The sequence below is a fragment of the Solanum stenotomum genome, chromosome 12 (assembly GCF_019186545.1).
Source record: "Solanum stenotomum isolate F172 chromosome 12, ASM1918654v1, whole genome shotgun sequence".
NCBI classification, from domain to species: Eukaryota; Viridiplantae; Streptophyta; class Magnoliopsida; order Solanales; family Solanaceae; genus Solanum; species Solanum stenotomum.
This window is the reverse complement of record NC_064293.1, coordinates 3,857,664-3,878,017: the sequence shown is the minus strand read 5'-3', so window position 1 is coordinate 3,878,017 and position 20,354 is coordinate 3,857,664. Positions and strand designations below refer to the sequence as shown.

The following is a 20,354-nucleotide window of genomic DNA, read 5'->3' as shown; positions in this document are numbered from 1 at the left end:
CACTTAGAATACTAGATTTAGTAGTAGTAGAAGAAGTCTAGAAAATTGGTTCTCTTAAAATAAGAGTAAATCCCTCTATTTATAGACAACAAAGGGTAGTGTGAATAGGTTCTTATTGTACCTTACCGGAAAGGTCACAACCTTTAATAAGAGTCACAACTTTTCATAAAAGTCACAATTCTTCATAAAAGTCACAACTCTTCATAAAAGTCGCAACTTTTCATAAAAGTCACAACTCTTCATAAAAGTCACAACTCTTCATAAAAGTCGCAAATCTTTATTTTCCATTCACACATTTTAAAACCCAACAATCCCCCGCATGAATGGTAAATGACTCTAAGACAATGAAACGCACAAGTGTGTATACTTTACAAGCAAGAATTAATTGCATCGGATAAGTAGGTTTCCCTTTGAACTTTACGTAGTGAACATATGTCGGATATACTCGGTCAATCAGTAGATTTGATATCTTTGAACCGTCAAGCTTTGGTGTATACATAAACAACCATATGTCACACAATCAACCCTTCACCATTTATGGTTCTTATAGTTGTGTTCGTTTCAGCCATGAACACCTACTGGTTTCATGAGTGTATAGAGAATAGACTTTTTATAATGATTCTCTTTGAAGCGGCTTCCACTTCACACTAATATATGTGATTTCTAACACGTGTTATCGCGTAGATACACTATTTGGTCAGATCTGCCAAACTTAGAAAATTATTAAAAACTTTAAGCTTTATTAACATGTTAACAAGTCTTAATGTTTTATCATTGTTCCTGAGCATTGTCTTCATCCTGAGAATGGATTAAGTAGCTTGAAAATGTCGAACTGTCACTCACAACTTCATTTTCTCCTTGAACCTAACTCTTGAGATCTCCAGTCTGCTAGGTAGAGTTACCGCCATGATGATTTGTCCTAAGACGTAAACCCATTCCCTTAGATGATCTTTCAACTCTCTCTCTAGTTAGGCCTGTTGTAAGTGGATCTAACGCATTATCCTTTGACTTTACATAGTCAATTGTGATAATTTCACTAGAGAGTAGTTTTCTAACGGTAATATGTCTATGTCTTATATGACACGACTTTATGTTATACATCATGCTTTATGCCCTACCTATTACATCTTGACTATCAAAGTGTATGCATATTGATGCCAAAGGTTTGGGCCAATAGAGAATATCTATCTTAAGAAAGTTGTTTTCACATTTATTTGATGAATTTGGAGGTCATATACCACAACTAATGCAATTAACATCCTAATGAATGTAATTCTAGTTACTGGTGATTATGTGTCGACAAAATCAAGAACTTCTTTATGTCTAAAGCCTTTGACAAAAAGTTTTTCTTTGTATTTGTCAACAGTTCCATCGACTTTCATTTTCCTTCTGAAGATTCACTTTGAACCCAAAGGTTTATTTCCAAGAAGAAGATCAATCAACTTCCAATGTGGTTGCTCTAGATTGAATCAATCTCACTCTTGACATCATATTTCCAAAAGGATGAGTCCACAAAAGACATAGGAAATGTTACAAAATCATATCCGAAGAAAGTAGATGTTCTTTGACATTTACACCTCTGAATCTCTTTACTAAGTACATGTTCCTTTTGTTCTTTCCAAGGTCTTTTAGACCCTTCACTAGACTACCAAGTCTAATTTTATAGTCCACAGTCTTCTCATATGGAATAGATTGTATCTTGAACAAACAAAACTTTTATTGCTTTCCTTCTGAAAAGACAACTTTTTGTTGTTCCCTATTGCTGTAAGAATAGCTTATCCACACAAGTTTTGTGGTAAACCTGAACATATAAGTAATGTAGCCATCATTTCCTTCTCTCCATCCCTATCACTTTCTATCTTTTTACCAATTGATTTTCAACCTCAATAGTATACTGCCTTAACGTTTCTATTGCTTCATCCTTAACATTCAGCATATAGATATAACTGTATCTAATGCAATTGTCAATAAAAGTTATGAGATACTTTTTTCCACCACAAGATTGTTTTGACTTCATAATCAAATGTCAGTGTAAATCAACTCTAAGGGATTAGAATTCTTTCAACAGATTTATAAGAATGCATAACATACTTAGATTCAACACAAACTTGACATTTTTATTTATTGCACTCAAAGTTACACAAAACTTCTAAGTTGATCAGTTTTCCTTGCAAGGTTTTGTAATTGACATGTTCCAAGTGTTCATGTCACAAACAGTTTGACTGAAGCAAGTAAGAACAAATAAAAATACTGAGTTTGAAAAGCTCTGTGTAAGGTAGCTTTTTTCTCACAAATATTTTGTTCCTACTTCTTACAATTTTGTGTATCATTGTTTAGAGTCAGCACCTTGTCAAATGTCCTTTTCAGAAGGATCTTTCCATAACTTTCAATTTGATTGTTACAGAACTACCCATGAACATAGTCTCATCAGGTCCAATAAAGGCAATATAATCCAAATTCTTCTTTTGCAAAACATGACAAATGATTATTCACTAATATTCATGTCTATACAAATAGTTTTATTTTAATAGACATATTTTTTCATGAAAAATCACAACATTTTAAGTGATACTTTTACATGGAGCCCTTCGGGGTTCTATGTGCCTTGTTACATCTAGGGGTACCCCTGGGTCGTGACAAACATGTATCTCAAAATTTAAACCGGCATATACATATATCTAGCGAGTAATGATAAATGTATCCAAAGGAAAAAATATGGCATAGGAAGTAATATGATGATCATTGTTGAAAAAAACTCACAATTGCAAGAAACAAAAAAATTGATGTCAAGAAGGAAGTTTACAATTAGAGAATTAGTTTGGTTTTATGATTTCATTATTTTAGGAAGATTTGTTAAAGTTGATACACTAAGGAATCTATAGATCTGTTTGAGTTGCTAATTAAGTCTCAATTACTCCTCTAATTAAGAAAATCAGCTACACACATTTAATTCAAAATTAATAAAACATGTATCTCGAATATTCTAACCGGCAAATACATGTATCTGGCGAGTAACGATACATGTATCCAAAGGACGAAATATGGTATAGAAATCAATATTTAAAACTATCGGGAATCCTAGTAATTAGAACCTAAACTAGTGGAATTTATGTAGTTTGCTCTTTAATTTTTATGTGTTTACTTCATCTTTTTCCCACTGTGACTATTCTGTAATCTTTGCCTTGTGAGAAATAGAATAAGCCATTGAAATTTTGTCTAAAAGTTTATGATTGGTACTTCATAAACGGTTATTGTATAGTACTATCAGTGCAAATATGTATCTTTAACTTTTCTTACAATTTTAAAGGGAGACGCTTTGTAAGACATTTTGGCTTCATTTTTGTTTTTTTTTTACCATTTATATATGTCACAATAAGGAAAAAATGGAGTTGGAAGCAGAACCTCCATGATCATTTTTCTTGGCAATTGCTGCTACAGGAGGTAGCGGTGGAGTAACAAAGTCTTTAGTCTCCAAGTACTCTTGAGGGGGAGGCTTGTACTCTTCTACTTCTTTTGGATCGAGGGCATATGTTATCACATCACCTGGATTTATGTCTGGTATCCTATACGACTCTTGATTCCCGGTGCATAAGTTCCCTGTGCCAACAAAGAATAAACTGATTTTTGAATCTACACAATTAACTAGATTAGATAAATTTGAGTGTTGATTTACTTACTGGTGTATGCATTTGCTGTGCTTGGGTACTGCGTTATAATTCCATCCGCACCATAATAAATGAGGTTATGGATCAACGTATATGGATCGGAGTTAAAATCCATGTAAATATCTTGGAATTCATTCACAACAGTTCCAGCATAGACACTAATATTGGCCCAATGCATACATTCAATAAGGTTGGTCAAGTTCAAAGTAAAACCCTCTCCTCGAAATTGTGTGTATAAGGAATGCTTATGTAAAAATACTGCATCCGCATGCTTCTTGATTTCCAATGCTGTCTCATTCGTTACAAATTCAACCTTCTTCTTAATGTGAAGTACTTTTTGGTAAGTCGGGATATCCTTGAATTTGTCTAGCACTGAACTTTCACCTGACATGATCAGAACCTTCTTAGTTGATTGCTTATCAAGTGTGGCATTACTCAAAGCAATCATTACAGCACCCACAATGTCGAGATCCTTGTTGGCGGCAAGGAAGGCAGCATTCTTCAACACAACCAAGTTGCAATTATTAATAACTCTGGAATATATATATATATATATATATATATATATGTATGTACAATAGAGTAGAGATAAGAAAATTACTTCTATGTTAATGAGAACTCCAGGAACTGCTTTTCCCTTGGCGAATTCCAAAAAATCTGAGAGAGTTACAAACTTGCCCATATTCTTGCGTGCTGGATCCCTTGCCAATTCTCCGTTAAATTCACTAAACATTTGAGCTGTGTCCAGGACCATTAAAGAGAGAAAAGAAAAGAATTAAATTTCAGAAAAAGAAAACAAATATTTGAAATATTAGTCTTGAGAGAGGTGGATCGATTGATCACTCACGTTTCAGTGACTGAATTTCTTCCCATGTAAAATCGAAAGAGAAAATTCCCATAGAGGATTGGAGTGCCTCAACCTTAGTCGCTCGACTCATGAAAGGTCCGGATGCAGTGGTGGTTGAGATGAGGTCAACTGAAGGCAAGCAGAATGCAACTCCGTCTTTTGTCATTTGGACAGAACAATCGATTATGTCAGCTCCATCGTCTACTGCTTTTTGATAGGCAAGATCTGTTGATCCTGGATAATCTCCACTGGCTCCATTTGCAGTAATGATCAGAGCTGCCAATTTAAATTTCACAACAGAATTGAGATATCACCTTTTTCAAAAGTATTATAGGAACACTATCTACTACTTCATTGCACAGAGAGATTCAATTTCCATACTATGGACTTTCCTTGAAGCGTTCTGACTCCCTGCCAAGCAAGCTGCAGCCAGAAGGAACAATTGTGAGACGTAATAATCTTGTATTTCCTCTTAATCTTATGAAAAATATTCTCACCAATAGCCGTTGATGCAGACGTAGCAAAGTCGGTGACCACACCGTCAACAGCAAACTTTGAGTTGTCAACGAATTGCAGATACTCTCTTTGTGGATCATAACTGTAATTGTAAGGCAAATAGTTGTCATTTGCAAATCCATAAGCAAACACTTGAACACCTTGTTTATGAGCTTTAGCCACTAGATTGGTACTAGACTTTAAATGACGAGCTCTATTGACGGGCCATATGTACTCTCTTGGTACAACGATTCCTGCAGCGAATTTCTTGATCATTGATAACTTTGTTAATAGTGAAGCATATCGTTTATTTGTTGTGGGTTCAACTGTGCTTCTATCAATGGGAAACTTGAACATTAGCTTCGTTTTGAGACCGTGAAAAACTGGTCCCATTCTTTTCAAGAAACCAATATCTGGAGACGATATGTAAGAGATGTCCTTCTTTACCTCCAAGAGTTGTTTAATTTGATCAACTAAACTCAGATTGTGCTGGTTGTAGAATGCCGGATACTGTAATACAATTTTGGTAAAAAAAAAATAAGTCATTTAACTGACAATAGGATTTAAAATGCATTGCATAAAATGTTTCAACAATGAGAAAGAAGGGCAATGATAGACACCTCAGCATTGATCCACACTTGAGTATTATTGTTTTCCTCTAAAAATAGGTCAGTTGGATATGGTGATGAAAAATCAAATAAATCTGTCCTGCTGAATATCGATTGTGTCACTGGAAAACAAAGTCGAGTACAAATATTAGTATGAGCAGTACCATATATATAATCATTTACATGCATAAGTTGTGAATTACCAAGCAATTTACTAAACATCTCATCACTTGTGAAGTCCAATGCAAACCATCCTTGAAGCTCTTTCCCATTAACAGTGTAGGTTTTTCTACGATCAGGAAAAGCATCAGCTGCATTTGTTGTATTCTGGATGTTTAATTGTGAGAGACAAAATCCATGTCCATTGCGACTCATATGAAGATCACATAGGAAGACAGTACCATTCTTTCCAAATACATTTCTAAATGCTATATCTGTTTGTGAGGGATAAAGTCCCGAAAATCCCCCATTCGCAACTACTACTGGTTCATCACCATGTAGAGTCAACCATGTTCGCTTAGCAAGAGGAACTGCAGTACCCTTTTTATATTCCGTATCAGCTATAGTGCATTGGATCATCAAGCAAACTAATAAGACATGTCTCAGCATTTTCTTCCAATCCTGTTCCAGAAAGAACAAAAAAACTATTAAATGATGATTTGGAATGATTTACTTTGTGTTGCAAGTGTACTTACAATATTTGTACACTAGGTTATATCATGAGAGATGGTGAAACTGATCATTCATTATAATGTGTGAGAGAATTAAAGGATAACTACAATCTTTCTGTTGATGAGTAACTCGAGTCCTAGGTGAGGTTCTAGATAAGCGGTTACATATATTCGGAAGGTTGGGTACCACGTATGTGGTACATGAACAAAGTTGATCCCCTGCAGGTCATCATGTCTAGATGGTCATAAATAAGTCCCTTAGCATGTGTGTACACCTTAGTGTTTGATATGTGAGTCTTATAGTGTATTATACCGATAATGAGATTAATGAAATTACACTTGTAAAATGGAATGTTAATTCATAATTACACTTGTAAGATGAAATTACACTGGTTTGTACTGATACTACGCTGTACTCTTTTTTTGTTGAGTGCAAAACATATTCCAGAGACCCTACGATATGTACCTCTAGCATGTGACAACAATTTTTGATCTAGATTGAACACTTCATTTTCAGGCTTTCATGGATTCTCTTAGTAGTCCTTGTCCATCTTTCGTTCGGGTCTTGAGAATTGTAGTAGATAGTTGATTATTTTCACACTAATAGTTTTACAAACATTATGGATTTAGTTGGAATCAGATTATATTCTATCTAAAATTGGTTAACGAATTTGGTTAAGACTTGGGTTAGACGGTTTACTCATTCTCGGATTAGTGTGGGTGCCACTGACCACCATTTTAATTGTGACAAAGTTGGTATCAAAGCCTTATGTATATCTATCTCATTGTACAAGAACACGTCTTGTTGAGTTTTGAAAAATGGTTCGTGGATGACTATAGTTTTCTTCAAGAGGCTACTAGACACTAGGAAATTTCAACTTCTTTCTTTTCTTTGTGCTATAACTTGATTCAAATTTAGTATCTGGTAATTCAATTTGTATCTGACTCATTCATTCTTTTCTCGCAAATGGTGAGAACACACAAAGGAGAAGCGAGAGTTGAGGTATCCAAACCAACTGTTGAGGCTGTGGTTTGGGAAAAAGTATGAGTGACGACAAAGTGTCGCACGCGCTAGCCGAGGTCAGAAGTTGCAGAACGACTAGAGAAAGATCAGAACTTCTAACTATGCGTCTTACGACAAGGGAATGACACGAAATTGAGGGGATACACTAATGCCAATTTTAGAGGAGATATGGATAAGAGTAGCTCCACCTCTGAATGTGTTCTATGTTCTACAATGTTGATAATGGAAAATAATCATATGTAGCATCATCTATGATAGGGAATTGAGATTGTGGCTCTCTCCTAGTACTATTTTGAGCACCAAAAATCCTAAATACAATCCAGACACATTGAATTTAATTTTAGAATAACATTAACATGGTTGCATGCAAAGAACTAAACATAATGAATTAACTTGCCAATGTTACAATAATACTGGATGGGGAACTAAATAAGGTTCTATAATCCTAATCTTGTAACACCGATTGAACTACCAACCCAAACATTCGTTAAAATACATAGAAAAGCGTTTATATTTCTTCTTTCTTTATCAACATAATTCATAAGTTTCATCATATAAATAATCCTATTAAATAATGAAATGAAAAATATCTAACCCAATATTTCATCACCATAAATGTAAACGTCAAAATATGTACATACAATTAATACAATACCATAAATGATATCAAGAATTAAGAAGAAAGGATGAAATACAATAAAACTCACTTGAATGTTGAGATCAGGTAAGGAAGGGAGAAGCATTCCCCTTGAGTTTCAGAAGGATAAAAGATTAAGATAAAAAAGATAAAAAAGGAAAAAAAATAGATGAGGTAAGAAACTCTCAAGGGAATGGAGAAATGAGGGAAAAGGGGACAGAGAGTTTTAAATAAAATGAGAGAATATTAAGAGGCTTTAATTAATTTTCTTTCTCGCAAATCTCGGACTAATATCTGGTTCTTATTTTTTTATTTTCCTCTTCAATAAATTTACTATTTTTCTTCATTCCTTTTAGCTTCTCGGTGAAATTATTTTATAACGATCCATATCGTTGTTAATGAACATTCCACGATGCAGTCGAAGGAATTAAAAAATTCCTTGTCACAAGCCCCGTTCCAAACACATTTAAATTATGTGACGAGAGTGGAGTTCATCATAGCGGTCAGAGGACTGCTACAGTGGATGCAACACGACGAAGTGGTTGAGCGCTGCAGCGAACACCCTGGAAAAATATTTTTCATTTTTTAAAATTAAAAATTTGGGCCCATGTGCCACTTTTCATAATTCTATTAATGATTTTGTCAAGATAATGTGTGTGAATTACATATACAATATTTTTAAAGCTAGTTCTTATTTTATGTTCAATAGATAAATATTCATTAATATTAAAGTATCTAATATGTACGAGTCCTAATTGAGGTGTCTAAGTAAATTATGCGAATAACTTTAAGGGGTCATGGATAACTTACGCGTTTTGTTAATTAAGTTTCAAACCTGTAGAGGTATTCTTAACCGGATAATATAACAAATGAGAAACTTAGCTAATAAATGAAAGTATATATATATTTTTAACCCTTTTCCCTAAGATAAATTATATATACTACTTGTATTATAGATAAAATATTGATATGAATATTTTGAATGCGTATAAAGAAAGAAAGATATGATATTCTTTTTATAATATAATTTTTGTTCAAGGATGAAAAGGAATTCCTTATTAAAAATAAATTAATAATTTGTTATAGTATTAACTTAGAGATAATAATTATCTCTTCTTTTTCTTATAAATTTTTATTTACATAAAATTAAAAATAAAAACTTCTATTTTTGTAGCAGGTTATTAAGTTGTGGCCTCTGGGGTAAGCCAACAAAATTAAAGCTAAATATTAATGTCAGCCACTACTCAGCTAAAATTCTCCGTTGTGCTAAGGGGGATCATTTTAGCATATACAATCATAAATATAGAATTTTGTGAAATATATATAATATAATTTTTCAACGTTAAATTCTTTTCATCAACTGTCACGCTCCGAGCCTACACCCTGGGCGTGGCTGGCACTCAAAGACCATTGTTGGCCCCAAGCAAACCCTTGGTATGGCTTACTTAACTCAGCGGAAGACTTAACTCATCACATACACATTCATGAAGTAACTAGAATGTTATAAAGGAACATTCAACTAGCCATAAAGGCAAACTCAAGTCTTTAACATATGAAATGAAAAGTAAAGACAACTGAATTGACTAACTGACGGTCTATCTGTCTATGAAGCCTTTAAGCAACTGAGATGAATGTCGGGACAGGCCCACGACATCCTAATGAACTAATATTAAAATTGAAAACAATAAATAGGAGTCCTCTGGAATGCAAAGAGGCTCACCAACAGACTCTGAACTGCTCACTAGATCAACGATGTGCCGGAATGCTGATTCTAGTTACCTGTGTCTACATCATAAAACGATACAGGTCAACTGGCATTAGTACATTGAATGTACGAGTATGCGAGTTGGAATGCTAAAACAACAAAGGCTAGAAAGAATCTGAGAGAAACTGAAGAACTTACTTGTCTTAACTCAACTCAACCTGACTAAACTCATTCCAATATAAAACAGTTTAAAAACAAGTATGCAATATAAAGAAAAGCTATTTGAAAACATGATATCAACTATGTATGTATGCAAAGATACAAATAACTCTGAGATGTATGTAAAAATACAAATAAACTGATGTATATAAAAATACAATATTTCTGTGGGAGTTTCTCTAACCGACAACCATCACTTAAAAGCTATAGTGATGATACAACGATCTCCCTCACGCTGCCAACTCATCTTATGCCCGGCCAAAGGGATAAGACCTGAACTGCCTAATGGATCCAGTAGTCTATTGCGAAAAGGATTCATCTAAAAAGTATGACCCTTTTCTACCCATGGTGTCTACATGGTTTAAGAGGGCTTTGAGTTGTCTGAACTCTCCCCCAATCGGTGCTCAATACTACTCCCAAAATATACTAGATCTTATGTTTTAAAAACATACTTCTTCTGTGATTTGAGATTAGTGCTCAAAAACTTAGCTCAAATGCTATCTTGGAAATCTCAGTTTCCCTGCTTGCTTCATTTAGAAAGCTATTACTCTTTTCTGAAAACTAGTCCGAAAGTTCTTTGGAAATCTCAGTTTCCATTCTTATTTAAATGTGAAAAACATTTAAAATCTCTTTGGGAAATACTTAGTCCCCATACGCTTCTTTGAGGAAAAGAACTTCAACTTTACTCCTTACTGAACTCAAAACTTAAGTCTCAAAACAAAGTTCATACATTTGTGAAAGACCTTTTTGAAAACTTTAAGAACCTATCTTAACTTGACTCTTGACTTTGACTCTTAACTTGACTCTTGACTTTGACTCTTAACTGATCTTGACTTAGCTCTTAACTGATCCTTGAATTGAATTATGGGTTCAAGGATTAAGATTTGTGATTGGAAAGATCTCATGTTGTTTAGGAATGATTATAGATAGCTAAAAATGAGAAAAGACCGAAAATCAAAATATGAAGGTGGGTCCGCAACGCGGAGGCATAATTAAATTTTGGTTTCGAAAAGGTCTTTTGAGGCAGTACACCTCGTGTCAGCTCCGCGACGCGAAGTAGAAATTTTCAAAATCTGGGACCAAGCACACTATCAGACGAAATTTCTTCTTCGTTTTCCAGCCCCAATTTACCCAAACTCAGTTCTTTTTCTTAAATTACTTTTAGATACAGATACCCAGTAAAGGTACCTAAGAACCTAACTCGAAACGACTCTATAATGCGACGTAACGAACTTAGAAACTTCCCAACTCAGGCAAATTCGAGAATAATATATGAATTCAAGACTAGGTATCAAGATCATCAATATTCATATGCTTTTAGGACGAATCCAAACTGAATAAATATGCTTGGCACGTGGGAGAATGATCCCAACGTTATGAAAGCCTCACATACCTGATCGAAGCAAATCCTTAGCGAAAACACCAACGTTCTTGATGAAATTGCCCTTTTCTTCTTCCTCGTTTCTCTTCTCCTTTCTCCAGCGTTAAAATTGTGATTTTCTAAAACTGACTAAGTTCAGTCTTGACCCTTATTAAACTCCTAAAATTGGATTAAAATAATAGGGTAGTGAAAAGACTAAAATACCCTTTAAAAATCCCGGTTTTGGACATTTCCTTAATCCAACAGCCTAACTTCCAAAGGGCATAACTTGCTCAAACAAACTTGAAATCACGCAAACTTGGTGGAGTTGGAAAGATCATTCCAAGAGTTTTCCAACCATATCTGGAATCACACCTAACTCATCCTGATCTAGGAGTTATGGTCGTTTGAAGTTGACCAAAAACTCACTTTTCCTAACTTGACAAATTTCCAGATTTTAATTATTTTAAAAAAAATGACTATTTCCAGTTATAAGCTTCTTCTTAGTTATATCAAATTGCGAGATGTTACATCAACCTAGATTAATCCCGCTGTAGAGAAAATGGTCAAATGCCCCCCAACTTATAATCGGATTTCCAACTACACACTTAAGCTTCACGGGGTCCTATCAACCCCCTCCCCCCTAAGCTGTTTTAAAAGAGAATAAATAAACCCTAAGAGAATAAATAAACCTTATTCTTCTTCTAAAAATTCAATTATTCTAATTTCACATTCTTGAATTTAATCACAAATTGGGGTATTTTCGAAATGGGGCATAATTAATTCGAATGGGTCATTATTTTTTTTTCAATTGGATTAATTTCAATGTTTTAATTTGGTTTGCTACTTTCATCAACATTAAGAAAAGAAAGAAATTGAGTTAAAAATTATGGCATGCCCATATACTACTTTTGGTATATCCCTTCATAAGCCCCCAACATGAGTAAAATGTGTAGCAATAAACTTTGAGAGAAATTATGGGGAATAAGATAAAGATATTGGTCATAGAGACTTTATACTTGTCGGAAAAAAATTACCGTCTTTTCTCGAAATGTCAATGGATGAGAAGTGGGTTTGACAATGGTGATGTTCTTAATGATAATGGAGGGTTTCTAATGGGGCATATAATAAAAAAAAAGAAAAAGTAGGAAAAATAATTCATTTATTATATTTATTAGATGGCATTGACATGACGTTGGCATGGCGCAGACATGACATGTGTGTGTTACACCACAATACACTAGAGTGACTATGTCATTTTAGGGTGAAATTTATTTCCTTATAAAATAGTTATGGGGTTAGTAGGACCTTCGTAAAGTATGAGTGTGTAGTTGGAAATCCGACCATAGACTGGGGGGCTTTTGACCATTTTCTCCCAGCTATACGTTGACCTTGAATTACTGAGACACCTATTTTTTTACCGCTAGAAATGTGCACCTTCGCCTGATACAAAAATAGAAGGTCCTATATTGGTTGGAGATTTAAAAATTGAATTTCCTACATAGCATTGATAAAGTACCTTATTAGCTAATTTTTGGTGTTAAAGTAATATCAACATCGTTCATTTTCTTATAAGAATAACATTCTTGGTAGGGATGACAATGAAGCGAAGTGAATATGAACAAATATGAAGCAAAACGGATCTAAATTAAAGAATTTAATTTTGTGCGGGTGCGGGAGGGAGGGGGGGTGGGTGCAATAGTTTCATTGTTACTTCATATTATTAGTCTATAACTGAAGGCTAAACGTTGAGAAAATGATCAAAATAGTCCTTCATCTAAAGGGGTTGAATTATTTTGGTTCTTTATATATATATATATCACATTATCCAAGTAGTCCTTAATGTATATAAAAATAGTATCATTTTGGTCCTTAGCCCTAAAAATTAACTAAAAAAAACGGTTAAACTTAAATGTGAGTCCCACACTTGGTGGATCCTTTCTTCCACCCTCTTTCTTCTGCCATTTCTTCTTTTCCATCTTCTTTCTTCCACCATTTTTTTTTCAATTTCCAATTGATTTATTCTTCTTTTCACAGCCAAAATCCTCTCTTAAATACAAAAGTTCCTCCAAATTTTAAAAAAAAAAAGTTTTTTTTTTTGCAATTTGAAGAAAATTTTGAATGTAAGAGAGGATTTTGGCTGTGAAAAGAAGAATAAATCAATTGGAAATTGAAGAAAAAATGGTGGAAGAAAGAAGATGGAAAAGAAGAAATGGCAGAAGAAAGAGGGAGGAAGAAAGGGTCCAACAAGTGTGGGATCACTGTTAAATTTAACAACTTTTTTATGTTTCAGTTAGTTTTTAGGGCTAAGGATCAAATTGATACTCTTTTTATATAATTAAAGATTATTTAGATAAGGTGATATATATATAAAAGACCAAAATAATTCAACCCCTATAGATTAACGACTATTTTGATCATTTCCTCGCTAAACTTTACACAGTTAGAATGGAAATTATAAGAATATTAAATACATTGAGTAAAGCTTTCTTTTTCATACCAAAAAAAAAAAAAGATCCCACCTTAATATTTCTATTCCACATTTTTTAATTAAATAAGAAAATCACAATTAACTATCTCAAATTTAAAATCTAAAGTTCATGTATTATTACCAGAACTAAAATTGTATTCTTATGAAAATATAATTTATAAATTAAATAACAATGCTAAATTGTTTTGAGATGGCTCAACATAATGCATAAAAATAAAGATTTTTAGATTCACAACTTTTGAGGTTCTAAATTTTTGTTTAATCAAATTTTAATATTATAATAGTCGTAATACTAATTGAAATGGATAAATTTATGCTAAAAATAATATTTTTTTGCATGTGGGGCGGGATGAAGTGAGTTTATGTGAATTGATGCAGATCAAATTAAAATCCAATATTTTTACTATGCAGGGCGGGTTAGAATTTTTTTGTGGATTAAAGCTCCTGCTCAACCCACCCCGCAACTCCCCAACTATCCCATTACCATCCCTAATCCTTGGTAATAGTATGTAAGCAAAGGATCTAAAGATAATTATTCCAATTTGGAACATCTAATAGGGAAACCTTGGAGCCAATAATATTCATGAATAGCAGTAGTTGCCTTGTCTAACATGCAAGCACTATCTTTATTCCATATATTGCTTTCTTATTACTTTTGCTTTAAAGCAAGGACATTTCTATTTTAGAAGCTAAGTGATACAGTGGTGCCGGCCGCAGCTTTGAGTACAAGGAGCGTCACGTTCCCAAATATATTACTCCCTTTGTCCTATTTTATGTGAGTTTAAAAAAGAAATAAATACTTTTAAAACTTGTGGTTCAAAATGCATGATATAAATTTTTTGTGTCTATAAATCATTTCATTAAGGATAAAATAGACATTTTAAAGTTAAATTGTTAATTACTTACTATAGAAATATGTCATTCTTTTTAGAATTGATTAAAAAAAAGTAAGTCGCATAAATTGAAACAGATGAATTACTATATTTTAATGATTTCAATTTGGAGTAATAAAGAAGCAACTACAAAACATAGAATAAGTTCTTGATGAAATTATGGTTCAGAATTTGGTATAATTTTCTACAATATTTCACGTATATATTTGCCCAACTGAGGGTTCATATCAAAATCCCACGATATATCACTTGTTTATTATATCAACAAGGCAACGACAATAAGGTTTGATGAGGAACTGGTTTAAAAGAAAAATGAAGAAAAGCACAGAGAAGACGGATAGTACTATAGCAAAAAGATGGATGCTTCTTAGTGGGAAGAACAACTGGGAAGGCCTTATGGATCCTTTAGACTACGATCTACGTCGATATATCATTCACTATGGAGAAATGGCTCAAGCAAGTTATGACAACTTCAATTCTAACAAGGCTTCCAAAAATGCAGGGAATAATCGATATTCCAAGAATAATCTCTTTACAAAAGTAGGGCTCGACAAAGATCACAATCCCTTCAAGTATCGTGTAACAAAATATTTGTACGCAACATCTTCAATTCAGGTTATATATAAATAGATATTTGTTTGCATGATTTAAGAGAAGATTAAACAAGTAGTGGTTTTTAATTATTTCATCCATCCAGGTACCTGAAGCGTTTATCGTAAAATCATTGTCAAGGGAGTCATGGAGCAAGGAATCAAATTGGATAGGTTTTATTGCGGTGGGTACAGATGAGGGAAAAATAGCATTAGGAAGAAGAGAAATTCTTATTTCTTGGAGAGGAACTGTTCAAACTTTGGATTGGGTAAATGATCTTGACTTTTTTCAAGTTTCAGCACCCGAAATCTTTAGAGGTAACACTGACCCTCAAATACATCGAGGCTGGTACTCTATTTATACTTCAGATGATCCACGATCACCCTTCAATAACACAAGTGTCAGAGACCAGGTAAATATTCATGACCTTAAATACTCTCAACATTTTAATTTATATGAACATGTTCGATTGCTCACATGAATTTGTTATTAGGTGGTTGAGGAAGTAAAGAGATTGGTAGAAGAATACAAAAGTGAAAAAATGAGCATAACAATAACAGGTCATAGCATGGGGGCAGCAGTTGGAACGCTTAACGCAATTGACATAGTTGTGAATGGATTCAACAAAGGATGTCTAGTGACAGCGATTTTATTTGCAAGTCCACGAGTGGGAGATTCAAGTTTCGTGAATGCATTTTCTAAGCTAGAAAATCTTAGAATTTTACGCGTTACAAATTGCCTTGACATAATTCCAAATTATCCCTTGATAGACTACTCAGAAATCGGAGTTGAACTAGCTATTGATACAACAAAATCGAAGTATTTAAAAGTACCTGGAGATATAAGAAGCTGGCATAGCTTAGAAGCTCACATGCATGGAGTTGCTGGATATCAAGGGGCTAATGGTGGATTTAAGCTTGAAGTACGACGCGATATTTCACTCGTTAATAAGCATTTAAATGCATTGAAGGATGAATATTGTGTACCAACTTGTTGGTGGGTTGAGAAGAATAATGGAATGGTACAACAAGATGATGGATCTTGGAAGTTGATGGATCATGAGGATGATGATGATTCTGTTTATGCATAAATGGACTTTTGTTTGTATTAATAAAAAGATGTTATGTATTCGGCCGTTTGAGAAATATTATACGAGTGTTGACAATTCTTGAACAAATTTGGTAAAGTAATATATATGTAGGGATTTAAATTTAATAGGATTAAAAATAATTTGAACTATATTTTAAATACAGATTTAATCCAAATAAATTGTGTAACTTAATTTAATTACATCAATTATTCAAGTATAGTGAATGTGGATTTAACAGAAACTCCAAGTTCATGAGGCTTGTCTATTTTATTGGGCTACAAATGATGAGTCCAGTACTATATGAATGCAATGTCCAATGAATGTCATCTTATCTTACAAATTTATACCCTGCAAAACAGACTAGAGAATCTTCTCCTTCGGAGTCAAGGCAGTTTGAACTGAACCCCAGCTAGTATTGAGATTGAGAGCCGTAAAGAGTCCAGAGATCAGAGCGTCAAGTTATAAGAAATAGGAGTAGTAAATATATGAGATCACATCACATGTCAAAGGATGAGTAATAATGTGCAACTTGAGAGAGTGTCCTTCGTCCTCTTTGTCTTCGGGACATAACAAAGAATGGGTGTCACCTTTTTACTTGAAAAAGCATCATTCACGTTAGGCATCTTGTTCGGATTGCCAAGCTTTTATCTTCCTTGTTTGCGACTTTTGGCTTTCCGACAACTACCTTAGCCATCTTGTTAAGGAGTCCGACATCTCCGGATGCAATGTCATCAACTCTTATGACATATTTCTTCAAGTAAAACTTTGCGTCAGCAAAGTGTGATTCAACTTCAATGAATGGATTATCATCTGCAATAATCCTTTTTGCAAGTCCATCCACATAATACTTCAAACATGGGTGGTAGGTAGATGGGATTACTTTGTTCTCATGTACCCACGACCTACCAAGCAAAATGTTATATGAAGTCTTTGCATCAATTACATGTAACCACAAGCTTGACTGCAACTCTCTGATGGTGAGGTCTATTTTGACGGTCCCTATGGCCCTTTGTCCTCCTTGATTGAATTAGTGGATCATCAAGCGACTTTCAGTAAGATCTGTTGTTGATATCCCAAGTTCTTTCATTGTGCGAATCGGAAGGATGTTAATTCCAGATCCTCCATTGACTAGGATTCTGTTCACCCTTTTCTCATGTGCAAAACCAACCATGAATAAAGGGCGATTATGAAGTGTGTCACCAAACTGAAGATCATCGTCAGAGAATGTGATTTTGGCCATACATGCATTTTCGACTTCAGGAGATGACTTTGGCTTTTGGTGATTTGCATGATGGAGTTGCATCTTTCGTTTCCTTCTCATCAACATTACAACATAGAGCTTTTGTGCCATCGCATGTGAACTTGATGTAAAACAAATTTGGCAAATATTCTCCTAATGTAATTGGTCAACGCAACTCTTGGTAGTGGTGCACCTTTATTTCCTCCTTCTTTGAATGCACAATCTTTACCTCTCATATTTTCTCTTCAAAAATCAAAGTTCAAGAACACTGAGATGACTTCCAAGAAGATCAACTTAAAATCTACATCTGCATTGAAATCAAAATCTGCCTCTGCATCAAAATCTGCATCTGCATCTACATCCGCATCTGGATTCACATCTACATCTGTATCTGCAAAAATTGATGGATCCAAATTCTGCATCGCTGTGGAAAACATCATTGATGTTATTGTGGTAAGCATGAAACCTATCATAAGGAACCAAGCCAAATTTTTGGGACAACAAGCCTCACAAGTGTCGTCTGAATCTGCTATTGTCTTTGGGTTGTCTCCAAAACATGTGAAGTCTCCTGCAAAAGCCGCAAAAGAAGACATCGCCGAAATGGTCGAGAGGGTTCTTGCCCAATTGAGCCTATCCACATACAAAAAGCCCTTCTCTTCGGTTGACAATGATATCTCAAGCACGGGATCTACCCCACATAACATGTTTACATCTCATGTTTGGGAAAATCAATGTTATTCTCCATCACCTACTATGGTAATGCACGCGATGGGGACTAACACTTCATTCGTAGAAGAACAACTTGTGAGCTTGACAAGAGCTATTGAAGGCTTGACCAAGTATGCTTAAGATCAAGATGTTTGAATTGTTAAGCTAACTGATAGGGTGGAGGGCACGATGGATGAAGAATCAAGTCATACACCTGGAAAACATCCGCAAGTACAAGAGACGGTCGATCGCCCCACAAAGCAAGTGGAACATACTAAAGATATCCAAGTTTCCTCTGAAGGAATGATCCCGATCAATCAAATCAAGGAGTTCATCATAGGGACCATTAAAGACAAGTACGAGGTTGCTACAAAATCCTCCTTGACATATGCAAGGCCATACACTGCAAGGATTGATAGCTTGAAAATGCATGTCGGATATCAACCCCCAAAATTTCAGCAGTTCGATGGTAAGGGAAGCCAAAAGCAACATGTAGCACACTTCATTGAAACCTGCAAATGCTGGAACATATGGTGATTACCTCGTCAAACAATTTTTCCGCTCCCTTAAGAGCAATGCTTTCGATTGGTACACGAGCCTTGAGTCTGGTTCCATTGATAGTTGGGAACAAATGGAGCAAGAATTTCTCAACCGCTTCTATAGCACAAAATGTATAGTAAGCATGGTGGAACTTACAAACACACGACAGCGAAATGAAGAGCCGATCATTGAATTCATTAACTAATGGAGGCATCAAAGTCTGAACTGTAAAGATAGACTTAGTGAAGTTTCAGGCATAGAGATGTGCATTCAAGGTATGCATTAGGGTCTCCGCTATGTTTTGCGAGGCATAAAACCTAAAACTTTTGAAGAATTGGCCACTCACGCTCATGATATGAAGTTAAGCATTCGCTGATTGGAAGTGAAACACCACCTGTCCACGAACTCCACCAGGGTAAATAACGACAAGAATTCAAGAAAGTGGAAAAATATTTGTCAAAGACTGAAAACGAAGAATACACGACTGTCACTGCTTCTCATTTGAAATTCACCACAAAGATGGGCAATACGCAGAGTGCAAAGTGGCTTCTTTTGAAGTAAGGACAAATCAAAAAATCACCTTGAAGGAAATGCAATGGAAGGACTGCCCATTTCTTGACTCGGATGTTTCTGCAATCTTTGATGAACTCCTTGAGATGAAAGATTTTGAGTTACCAAAGATGAAACGACCAAATGAAGAAGGGGGTAGTGATGATCCAAAATACTACAAATATCACTGGTTGGTTGGCCACCCTATCAAGAAATGCTTCGTCTTCAAGGATAAAATCATGAACTTAGCTCACGAAGGGAAGATTGAACTTGAAGATGACAAATTGAGTTAAAGCCAGTGTTGCTTATGACTTACCTAATCTGGTCATGACCTGTAATTTTGTTCAAGGAAATAGGGAGCAAGACATTCCAAACATTAATCAGACAAAAATGATTAAGTTTGGAGACTTTGAGTCTATTGATGTAAATAATATGTTGTCTCTTCCTATACTAAGTGATGTGGCTTCCGTAGGAGTAGGATCGACAAGAGAAGATGAAGACCCAATATATTATCTTGATGATTGGGGTTGGACTCTCGTGACTCACCGTAAACACCAAAAACTGAATTCGCATGAGGAGTCAACAAAGCAACACATTAGGGAAAAGATGGTAAGGAGACCCAAAACCAAAACTTTGATTGTGCATTCAAAGAAGGAGGAAATAAAGGTGCACCACAACCAAGAGTTGCGTCGATCAATTACATTAGGAGAATATTTGCCAAGTTGTCTTTACATGAAGTTCACATACAATGGTACAAAAGCTCTATGTTGTAATGTCGATGAGAAGGAAACAAAAGATGCAACTCCATCATGCCCATCACCAAAAGATGCTCCAAAGTCATATCCTGAAGTCGAAACTCCGTCATGTCAATCACCAATAGATGATCCAAAGTCATGAAGGACACTCTCTCAAGCTGCGAGAAAATGCACTAGAAGGGTTGACCTTTCCTGTACGGAAAATTGATATGATGAAGTTATCCATAAAATTACTTAGGAAGTCTATGGCTCCTAAGTCATTACTT

The 20,354-nt window shown here is 34.8% G+C and overlaps 2 protein-coding genes across 2 annotated transcripts; one reads left to right on the top strand and one right to left on the bottom strand.

Annotated features, from left to right (window-relative positions):
- Positions 1-3,367: 3,367 nt before the first annotated feature.
- On the bottom strand, positions 3,368-8,159 carry LOC125847002 (glycerophosphodiester phosphodiesterase GDPDL6-like). Its single transcript, XM_049526717.1, has 9 exons — positions 8,018-8,159; positions 5,819-6,236; positions 5,628-5,737; positions 5,010-5,517; positions 4,894-4,935; positions 4,513-4,788; positions 4,267-4,403; positions 3,678-4,164; positions 3,368-3,597 (listed from the first exon to the last, which is right to left on the bottom strand). Exons 1-9 carry the CDS (start codon positions 8,051-8,053, stop codon positions 3,368-3,370), a joined length of 2,244 nt encoding a protein of 747 aa, XP_049382674.1. The 5' UTR covers positions 8,054-8,159.
- A 6,721-nt stretch (positions 8,160-14,880) lies between these two features.
- On the top strand, positions 14,881-16,328 carry LOC125846960 (phospholipase A1-IIgamma-like). Its single transcript, XM_049526674.1, has 3 exons — positions 14,881-15,230; positions 15,313-15,618; positions 15,700-16,328. Exons 1-3 carry the CDS (start codon positions 14,904-14,906, stop codon positions 16,294-16,296), a joined length of 1,230 nt encoding a protein of 409 aa, XP_049382631.1. The 5' UTR covers positions 14,881-14,903; the 3' UTR covers positions 16,297-16,328.
- Positions 16,329-20,354: the final 4,026 nt, after the last annotated feature.